We start from the raw sequence: 11,384 nt of genomic DNA, 5'->3' as shown, positions 1-11,384 counted from the left end.
ATGGCCTGGTCAAAAGTAGTGCACTATGTAGGGAATAGGATGATTTGGGACATATCTGGAAAGTAACCCAAAGCTCTTAGCAGAGTCTATGAACCAGCAGAAAGGACAAGGTTTAATCAGTAACAGCAAAACATAGGCTGTAACAAATATCCTCGTAGTGGGATCTCCTTGATTGTATTAGCTTTCCTTTAACTTTTATTCTCTCTCCATTTGGGTTGTTTACCACGCAACAAGCCCTTTAGGGATTCTTCTACCTATTAATAGTCATTGGTATTAGCATCGGAAACGACCTTGGTGGTGCCCTTCAAAATGAGTTCATGGGCCAAGCCTCATCAATGACGAGATGAGTCATAAAAGGTGCTGTATTGTTTACTCATCATAATCTCATGACATACATGTACCCAGACATTAAAACAAAGCATCATTCAATAGCATGTTGCTAATATATAAAAATGTTTGTTATGCAACCTTATAAAATGGCTCCCCGTGGTGGGAGGGTATAGCGGTGAGAATGCAACTAATGGAAAGATATATTTGACCATGAAGGCAAACATTTTGTTCTCATAAGGACATACAGCCTTGTAGCCTAGTCCCAAATCTGTTTGTGCTCTTGCCAACTCCATGGCTGTCTATGTTAAACCAACGACAATGCGTATGGCACTTAGCCTGACAATGAGTGACAAGTTGTTGACATGAAAACACAAACAGACAAACATTCAGGCTAATCAAGACAAGGATACATCACTAATGTTCATCAAAGCTATGGCATTTAATATACACATAGGGTGCGCCCTAAATTATACCCTATTCCTATTTTGTGCACTACTTTTGAACAGAGCTGGTCAAACCTGTTGCACTATGTAGGGAATAGTGTGCCATTTGGGAAGCAGACATAGCAATAGGATGTGGAATAAATAATTACGATTAAATAGCAAATATTAGGCACTTAACATTTTGATTGACTACTGTACATCAATGACAAACATGCCCAAAAAAAACACACAATCCTGGCAGTATTTTACATGGCAAATACACGAGGTCGTCTGAAATATCTTAGGTGATCAGGGAATAACCTTACAGTAGATATAACCTTTGGGAATCATTTTTTACTAAACACAAAAGATTTCAATGTTGGAGCCAAGGTTTTGTTCTTATATGACCTCAAGTCTAAACATTGTCACCTTCTCAGTGAAAACACTTCTGAGGAAAAAGCCAAGCTAATCAGCATTCATTTCCTGTCTTTCTTTCATATCTACACCAAGCACCTGAAATCACGGTCTGGTACGCTGGGTGGATGTGTGTATAGCATCCCAGACTGGAGCATTTAAGTTATCTACCACAGAACTCATACCTCGAGTTAACATTTACATGGACAACATAGCTGTATAACTTACATCAGAGAAGGCTTTGGTTGATTGCCTTGACGAATGAAAAAAACAAACAAACATAGCATACTGTAAAAGACAGAGGGAAATTACATTCACATGATGCAACACTTGATGCAACACTACACCACAATCATGTGGTATAACATTCGTGGTCTTTGCAGAAAATAATTCTGAGTAATAACTCAGCAAACATGACATACCAGTACTTTGCAGTAGGTCAAGATACTGTTATGTACACAATGGTCGTTCACCTCCTCTAAGCCCTACTCTTACGGTTCTTAGACAACTGATGCAGAAAACCTGTGTTAACAAAAAAACAATCTTATTTTATAATCCTTTCGATGGCAACCCAAAGCAACATGTAAAATGTACACATGTAGTAGAACTAAAACACATCCTTGCCCTGACAATCCTAGTTTCATTGTAATCATGTTTTGACAACATTGCATTGGATTTACTAGAACCACAGTCAGCTCGGCTAATATAGCATTAAAAAAATGAAGGAACTCAAACCTACTGTTGAGAGTTAGAATAGCAGAATACACAAGGTGCAATTTAAAAAATGTGGTTGTGCATCAGCAGTTTGTCTCTTAGTCACTCAATTATCCCACGTCAGCTAAAGTTTTTTAGATTGGTAAACTAGTCGAGCCAGCGATCTAAACTTGTCGTAATCATGGTTGAATTACCGAACATGGGGGCCCCATTGATTTTGTTAGTCACTCTCACTCGGATATCCTATTAAAAACTGCAAACAATTCAGTCCACCCTATGACTAAACGTGTAGAATTGAAGGATATTACCTATGAACCTGAACAATTATCTCTGCCCCATAGCAAAAGGAGTAGAATTGCATGAAATATATATATTTTAAACTACAACATTATCTGAGGTGAAGAGAACATTTTACAGTTTTAAAGCTAATTTCTTGCAATTCTACACATTTTGCCATGATTTATGTCATGTTCATATGATATGAGTGAGAGTGACTTACAAAATCAAATGTCATTTGGTGAGGATTACTACAGGGTTTAGATTGCTGAGAAAGGTAGTCTACCCAGCTATCTAAAGAATTGAGCTGACATAGCTGGGCTAATTGAGTGACTGTCAGTGATAGACATGACAAGTGGCAAACTGCAATGCATGACCATATTTCTAAATTGCAACTTGTGTATTCTACTTTGTAACTCTCAACAGCAAGTTGAAACCCCGACTGAGTTCCTAAGTTTTTTTCCTTTTTGGGTCGGGGACACCTTAGTGGCCGTGGAACCGTGGGCGTATAGGCAGAGGCATCTCTGGTCGTTAACCACAGAGTGAAATCCATTTTACTACAGGGAGAGGGAGATAAAGATTTAAGAGCCATGCAGAGCAATTCTCCTTGGCATCCAGTAATGAAAATGTTTACTTAAACTAATTATTACAAATATTGACATTAATGCAGCTTAGCCCAATTGATTCATATCTGTTCAAAAATACCCTGTTACGCCATCTGCCATAAAAATAAAAATAAATAAAACCCTGTACCGGGGTCCAGGTTTTAGCGACAAACTCATTAGAAGATCCTAGAGTGCCATTGTGCCAATTGTTCTGCCAATACCGTGGTCCAAGCTAACTTTTTAGTGCCCACAACTGTAGGCTGTGTGTGCTGTAGTGTGTATTTAGGCCAATACCAGAGTCCCAGAGCGTTTTAATGGAGACCGATCCCTCTTTAACACGCAGCCCTCACACTACAGTGGTCTCTGACTGCAGGAAGGACTGAGCACGAGAATTACGTTGGAACTGAGCCATGTTCTCTGAACCGTTTCTGGAGGCGTAGGTGTTGTGCTGGGTGTAGTTTCTGGCCATATGGCAGTTGAGGCATATACTCCGCCATTTTCTCTTGAGTTCCCCTTGAACCTGAAGTAGCAAGGTAAATATTTTAGCACAGAGGAAAAACTAGCCCACATCTGTCACTACATTAAATGGTATAAATGTTCTTATAAAATGCCGTACTCATCGTTTTACTACAATTAAAACAAAGCAGACAACAATTAAAATGAACATTTGTAGTAACTGCTAACAAAATACCTTTAAACACTATATATATTATATATATCTCATAATTTACACTTTTACATTTATCACTGTCAAGTACATTTTTCCTCAATAAAGTTGAAACCAGCCAAGTCAGAGCTAGTAAGGGGGAAAAAAGTCAAGTGTGAGTGTTAGTTCACAAATGTGTTTTTGTTTTGTATATTTTGGGGGGGCTGAGTGTTGAGGAGGGGGTGCGAGGCGGGGTGCTGTGGGATTATTTAAGATATTGTTAAAAGAGGTAGGTTTTCAGTTTTTGAAAGATGGGCAGGGACTCTGCTGTCCTAGCTTCAGGAGGGAAACTGGTTCCCCCATTAGGATGCCAGGTCAGGCAAAAGCTTGGACTGGGCTGAGCTGAGCGGGAGCTGCCCTCCCGTAGGGGTGGAAGGGCTAAGAGACCAGAGGTGGCAGAACGGAGTACTCAGGTTGGGATGTAGGGTTTGAGCAGAGCCTGAAGGTAGGGAGGTGCAGTTCCTCTTGCTGCTCCATAGGAAAGTACCATAGCCTTCCAGTGGAGTGTGTGGAGTAGCAGGGTGACATGGGAGAACTTGGATAGCTTGAAAACAGGCAGGCTGCACAATTCTGGATAAGTTTCAGGGGTTTGATGGCACAAGCGGGGAGCCCAGCCAACAGCATGTTGCAATAGTCCAGAAGGGTGATGACAAGTGCCTGGATTAGGACCTGCGCCGCTTCCTGTGTAAAGTAGGGTCGTACTCTACGGATGTTGTAGAGCATCAACCTGCAGGAGCGGGTCACTGCTTTGATGTTTGCAGAGACCCACAGGGTGTAGTCCAGGGTCACAGCAACGTTCTTTACACTATGGGGGGGGGGGGAGACGGACGGACACTGGAGTTGTCAACCGCGGAGCTACTCCGTCTTGTCGAGGTTGAGGTCAATTACAATGATGTACACAGCAGCTTTTATAAAAGCCTGAACATTGCTTGTCATCTATCCTAATTTGTGCCAAGGAAGACTTTGTCAACACTGATTCAACACTAATCATTTACGCTGTTGTGCGTCTTCTTAACTGGGCCATCAGTGCCCAAGGCAACCTATTCATTCCAGAATAAAATGTAATTAAGAGCAATCAAGGCAAGAGCTTACCTCACTGTTTAAGAAACAGTACAGGATGGCAACCACCAGGCCCTGTCAACAGAAAATCTTCAAAATGAGAAACAACCAAAAACAATCCAAAACAAAAATGCCCCAAATATAGCCAAAATATATTGTGATAGATTAAAATATCCAAAAAGGATCCGTTTTACCTGAAAGGATCCAATAGCAAGGTCAAAGAAGATTTTATAATTTTCCATGGATTCATTGAGAGACACAAAGACAACGTAATGGATGCCAAACAGGGGGATCAGCAGGAGAGTGGATTTGGCCAACCTCCTGAAACCAGACACACAATATTACAGAGACACTCTATGGAGGGGACCTAGAGACTACACTGTTATACAATCACATACACCGAGTATAGCCAACATTGGGAACACCTTCCTAATATTGAGTTGCACCACCCCTTTTGCCCTCAGAACAGCCTCAATTAGTTGTGTCATGGACTCTACAAGGTGTCGAAAGCATTCCACAGGGATGCTGGCCAATGTGAACTCCAATGCTTCCCACAGTTGTGTCAAGTTGGCTGGATGTCCTTTGAGTGGTGGACCATTCTTGATACACACGGGAATCTGTTGAGTGAAAAACTCAGCAGCGTTGCAGTTCTTGATGCAAACCGGTGTGCCTGGCACCTACTTCCATACCCTGTTCAAAAGGCACTTAAATATTTTTGTCTTACCCATTCACCCTCTGAATGGCACATATACAAAATCCTTGTCTAAATTGTCTCAAGCCTTAAAAATCCTTCTTTAACCTGTCTCCTCCCCTTCATCTACACTGATTGAAGTGGATTTAACAAGTGACATCAATAAGGGATCATAGCTTTCACCTGTATTCACCTGGTCAGTCGGTCATGGAAAGGGCATGTTTTGTATACTCAGTGTATATTTTAATAATAATTGTTGTTAATACGTCCACAAAACGTTGGTGTTTAGCCATTAAATGATAGGGAGCATGAGGCAGGGATGGGCAACTTTGATAGGGGTGGGGGCCACAAAAAAATCTAAACTAATCATGAGGGGCCACAGTGGCTCGTGGGTCTATGTACGCACATCCATACCCACACATGCAGTCAGAGCCTTTTGAGGGCCCCATGTTGTTTGCGGTGCTGTGAGAGTAACCCGTAGTGCGCTACTTTTGACCAGAGCTCTATGGGTACTAAAAGTTGTGCACTATGAAGGGAATGGGGTGCCATTTCAGACACATCCTAAATCGTGAAGGGGCCCTGACTGCTAAGTGCCAACCGAGGTGGACTTTCCTGTAGCAGTAGACAGCAGCTCATCCAGTCTTTGCGTCGCCAGCCGCTTCTCAGCCCTTAAATCCGCTCAGACAAGATGGGAATATTTCTCCCTGAAGGCAAATACGTGCTGTGCTGACCACCTCTACAGCTTAGCCGAATCTAGTGTCGCTCTACAGTGTACAATTTGCACAATAGAACAATAGGCTACATATCTATGTATTTTGCTTGAGAAGTCAACTAAAATACCATATGTCAGAGTGACATACAAAGGCATGCTGAAACATTTGAGCACTTAATTTCTCCGTTCAGGAATGTTGACACTGAGTATTCATGGTCTGTTGCCTGAGTGCAGTAACACATAGGTCTCCCTGTTTTGTGACTGACTGAGCACAACAACACATACCTGTATTGTGACTGGTCGTTGCCACCCACATCAGGACACCTCAGCTTCTGAACCAGAATCCTTATAATACTGATGAACAGGAGGAAGTTCACCTGGAAACCCAGTCAACATATATTGACATACAGTTTGTTTTATTTATTTAGTGAAATTTGGTTACTGCAGTACTTTTTAAGGGCAGTTAACTCAGCTATAACCAGCGTTGGTATACATTGAGGGATGTGTTATGGAATCAGATAAGAAGACAGTACTTAGTTCCATTTAAATCATCCCATATAAAATCACCTGTTGTAAAATACAATGACAGTTTGATAAAGCTAGTTCAACCTTGAATTACATCCAAGCCAGCCTCAATTCACACGCATGCAGAGTCTCTCGGTTTAACATGCTCTAGCCGTTACAGTCCTATCAGCTCCCCAGTATGCGCTGGCTACCTAACATGACAGATCGGAATATTCTCTGTGTGGCATTTACTTATCTCCTGGACACATTCTGTTTAGTTAATGCTTGGGATGTAGCAAGGGTTTGATCCTGCATGTGGTAAAGGATATTAAAACAGCAGCAACCGAGAAGGATAAATGATATATACCCACCATGATGGAGAAGCCTATGGGTACATTGATCACCCACTTGGGGATTGGGTTATCATTCTGTTCCCAGCATCTGAAGGAATAGGAAATGATACCCATACGAAGATGTTAGTCAACACGTGCCATGCATCCCTGGCCATACTAACCTAAGCACAGCACTCCCAGGTTCCTGCATTTCTAAGGAGTTCTTCCTAGCCACCGTGCTTCTACATCTGCATTGCTTGCTGTTTGGGGTTTTAGGCTGGGTTTCCGTATAGCACTGTGACATCGGCTGATTTAAAAAGGGCTTTTTAAATACATTTGATTGATTGATTGATTGATTGATTGAGCACTTTGAACTGGTTTAAACTGATTTGAGAAATAAATTAAAATGACAAAGGTTGCCAATGCTTCATTAACTTTATAATCACAATCAAATTCTTTCATGCAATCCAAGACAAACAGCACATCTACATTAAGTCTGGCAACAGGCACAGATTGGGTTCAACCAGTGCCCAAACACCTGCCCTTTTCCCCTCTTATGGAAAAAGTGCCCACGCAGCTCATCGATCATTTACATGTTATTAGAAAAAATATATAAAACATTTAAAAAATATATTTCTATATAAATAATGTTACCTATTTTAACCCACATTTGATCATAATATACAAGTGGTAGTTATGACCTTATCCAAATGCTGCAACTCCCAACGGGCTAGAAAGAGATGAAGGTCGAGACGTGAAACATGACCCGCCAAGCTGCACTGCTTCTTTACACACTGCTGGCTTAACCCTGAAGTCAGCCGCACCAATGTGTCAGAGGAAACACTGTTCGACTGACCAAAGTCAGCTTGCAGGCGCCCGGCCCGCCCGTAACAAATTACGCATATAATTAGGTCATTTCATAAACTCTTGAATCTCGTAAAATACACCCCCTCCCCGAAGACCACACTCATCTGACTTGCATGCAGTAGCCACCGGTGGGGAGACATTGCCCCGTTCTTTGCCCCTAACAGTGAATGAGACTCATGACAGATCCAACTTCAATAGTAGCCTCCTAACAGGAAAGAATGGGGCAATTTGACTGATTGTTAGTAAGAGGCAGATGTCAGCAGCAGAACACACTCAAATCAAGTGATTTTTTTTGTTCTCCCCCAACAGCATTGCTAAGCAGCTAGCATATTTAGCCTACATCATCATTCGCTCTCTGGTTGTCCCCAGGCCTAGGAGTCACTGGTTTGCTTACAATGTTTGATGAGTGAGTGTGTTGTACCAGAAAATATTATTATTATTATTATTATTATTATTATTATTATTATTATTATTATTATTATTATTATTATTATTATTATTATTATTATTATTATTATTATTATTTTTATTTTTTATTTTTTTGGGGTGCGGGGTGGAGGGGGCTGCCCTTATTTTGAGCACTGCCCCCGAAATGTCTGTGCACGGCCCTGTCTGGCAATCACACATGAAAATAATCCACTACCCTACCAACCATGTACATTTATGCTTTCCAAGGTGACTTACCCAGTATCCTCAAAATAAACCCTTGTTATAGCCCATGCAGAAACAAACACGGTTGGGAATCCTGAAATACAGATGGAGAATTCACTGAATACAATCTCTTGGCATAAATGGATTGGATGTACTGTATGTTCCTCACTGTTTTTGATACATTGGATATATATTAATGACTAGCTTACCCCAGCCGATGAGAAGATAAACAATGAAGTGTCTATTTTCAGAGAAGATGACAATCAGGAGCGTATGGAGGTAGAGGCCCTCGACCAGCAACCAGAAGAAGTTGGCCATGATAAAGTATTGAAAAATCACCAGGCTCGCCTTGCATCCAATCTGGAACAACATTGTAGAACATCACTTGTGCTGCTATACAAAGAGAAACTACAGGACACTCAACACAAATAACCAGTGTATCTATATGGAAGCTGAATTCCCTGTCCTTATTCTGATAGAGTGGTTACCAGATCTTTGTCTAAAATATACTCACACCAACACAATCGGAGTGAACTGAAGGAGCAAGAATCAAAATGTGTCCAGCGGAAAATGAATTCCGTACCTCAATTTCAAAGGAGTGAAAGAAACATGTTTCATAGCAAATCTATACAAATACAGTTGAAGTCAGAAGTTTACATACACCTTAGCCAAATACATTTAAACTCCGTTTCACAATTCCTGGCATTTAATCCTATTAACAATTCCCTGTCTTATGATCACCACTTTATTTTAAGAATGTGAAATTAGAGAGAATTATTTATTTCAGCTTTGATTTCTTTCATCACATTCCCAGTGGGTCAGAAGTTTACATACACTCAATTAGTATTTGGTAGCATTGCCATTAAATTGTTTAACTTGTGTCAAATGTTTCGGGTAGCCTTCTACATGCTTCCCACAATAAGTTGGGTGACTTTTGGCCCATTCCTCCTGACAGAGCTGGTGTAACTGAGTCAGGTTTGTAGGCCTCCTTGCCTGCCACGCTTTTTCAGTTCTGCCCACAACTTTTCTATAGGACTGAGGTCAGGGCTTTGTGATGGCCACTCCAATACCTTGACTTTGCATACTATTGTTTGTACAGATGAATGTGGTACCTTCATGCATTTGGAAATTGCTCCCAAGGATGAACCAGAATTGTGGAGGTCTACAATTTTTTTTTTCTGAGGTCTTGGCTGATTTCTTTTGATTTTCCCGTGATGTCAAGCAAAGAGGCACTGAGTTTGAAGGTAGGCCTTGAAATACATCCACAGGTACAACTCCAATTGACTCAAATGATGTAAATTAGCCTATCAGAAGCTTCTAAAGCCATAATTTATGTGCTGGATTACTTTCCGCCTGGAATTGTGATACTGTGAATTATAAGTGAAATAATCTGTCTGTAAACAATTGTTGGAAAAAGTACTTGTGTCATGCACAAAGTAGATGTCCTAACCAAATTGCCAAAACTATAGTTTGTTAACAAGAAATTTGTGGAGTGGTTGAAAAATGAGTTTTAATGACTCCAACCTAAGTGCATTTAAACTTCCAACTTCAACTCTACATCTATACCAATACATATCAGTTGGAATTGTCAAATGATCTATAAGAACCAGAGGTATACAGGCTGATGAACAACCTGACTCACCAGTGAAGGCTGCTCAGAGCACTGATTGCGAGAGAAGAGGATGTCGTCCTTCACAAGGACTGCCACCGCTCTCAGGATGAAGGAAAAGAACAGGTTGAGGTGAATGTAGTTCCGCGTGCAGTGGAGTTTTCTATAGAGGGAGTGGAAGAAATGATTTATCAGAGGATCTCTGCTGTGTGACAATACCCTGCTGCTTCTCTTTACAGTGAGTAACTAAGACTGTTTCCCAAATAGCACCTTATTTCCTACAGTATATGATGCACTACATAGGAAATAGGGTGTCTTTTGGGACTCATCCTAACTCTCACCTGAATAGACAGAGAATGGCGCTCCCGGTTGTGAGGGCGATCAAAGACAAACTGTGGCCCAGCGTATACAGAGTCTTCACCACCGTAAAGAAGACAAGCTATAGGTGAGAGAACATGCAGTACACAGTCATTGGCAGTATCAAAGCTGTATATATAATGTATCTCAGATGGGCATTCACTTCAGCACCATAGAAGAAGAGTCAGGAGAAAGAACATACAGGGCACAGGCCCAGCACATCGGTCACTTTCAGAATGGACTTTGATCCGAACACCAAATGACATGTGTAAAATCATATAAATTATCAGCAACATCAACATGTTGATACTGAAAGACTGTAGGATCTTCAGAAACATCATTTTCAGAGTCACAAAAGTGTACTTCAGATGCGGTGTTTAAAAACAATGGGGAGAAAAACATGTACCGAGCATTGCTGTCAGAAAGAGCCTTCCCCTGAAAGGAGCCATTGTAAGTAGTTTTCTGCCAATCATTCAACCCACTCAGAGTGATTCACAGATTCAAAGAGATTAAAATCTGTCAATAAAATGACCTGCTCAAATTTGCCCTCTTATCTTGTTTCCCCAGGAAATTAGTCAATGGTTTGATTCCCCCCCCTCCCCTTTTTTACTACAGCCGAGTGAAAAACAAAGAGACTTCCTCTAAAACAAATGTCAGACAAGGACCGTACCAACGCACCAATGCTCGCAGTCATTCCTTTGAGGCAGTGCCAAATTGACATTCTCTTAGTAAAACAGTCACTCTTTCTAAAAGCATTGAGTGAGCTCCTATCCTGTAGCAGTGACATCTCTTCTCCACCTGCACTTCACACTTTCCATTGCTCATTGTTCTACAAAACGTGGACGCACGCACACACTTCCTACAGAACGAATGTATCCCTGTAGACAGTTGTAAACAGTGAAAGGACAGATAGTCAATTTGAAGAAAAGGTCCATTTGTTTTGATGCTGCATCTCCTCCAAAAGACTTAAGAAAACTTTGCGTACATTTAGTTGATAAAAACACCCCAATTGATTACATGAAATACACCTTCACGACGAAGTGCGTGTCAAAACTGCAAGGTGTCTTCAGTACACTTTCCAAGCGTATTCAGATGGAACTGTTGAAAGTTATGGGAAATGCCTAACACCTATCAA

The 11,384-nt window shown here is 41.1% G+C and overlaps 1 protein-coding gene across 1 annotated transcript in view; it reads right to left on the bottom strand.

The window, feature by feature from the left end:
- Window positions 1-353: 353 nt before the first annotated feature.
- The window catches only part of LOC110530263 (vasoactive intestinal polypeptide receptor 2), a 30,489-nt gene continuing 19,458 nt past the window's right edge, over window positions 354-11,384 (bottom strand). The window contains exons 5-13 of the mRNA XM_036985867.2: window positions 10,234-10,331; window positions 9,926-10,055; window positions 8,493-8,643; window positions 8,317-8,377; window positions 6,805-6,874; window positions 6,215-6,306; window positions 4,721-4,847; window positions 4,560-4,601; window positions 354-3,281 (exon numbers count right to left, since the gene is read on the bottom strand). Of these exons, the coding sequence (XP_036841762.1) occupies window positions 3,108-3,281; window positions 4,560-4,601; window positions 4,721-4,847; window positions 6,215-6,306; window positions 6,805-6,874; window positions 8,317-8,377; window positions 8,493-8,643; window positions 9,926-10,055; window positions 10,234-10,331 (945 nt within the window). The 3' untranslated portion in view covers window positions 354-3,107. The remainder of the gene's footprint in view (window positions 3,282-4,559; window positions 4,602-4,720; window positions 4,848-6,214; window positions 6,307-6,804; window positions 6,875-8,316; window positions 8,378-8,492; window positions 8,644-9,925; window positions 10,056-10,233; window positions 10,332-11,384) is intronic.

Source organism: Oncorhynchus mykiss, chromosome 8, assembly GCF_057628025.1.
Source record: "Oncorhynchus mykiss isolate SJ-2025 chromosome 8, ASM5762802v1, whole genome shotgun sequence".
NCBI lineage: Eukaryota > Metazoa > Chordata > Actinopteri > Salmoniformes > Salmonidae > Oncorhynchus > Oncorhynchus mykiss.
Note: the sequence above shows the minus strand (reverse complement) of the source record. Positions and strands in the feature narration are given on the sequence as shown.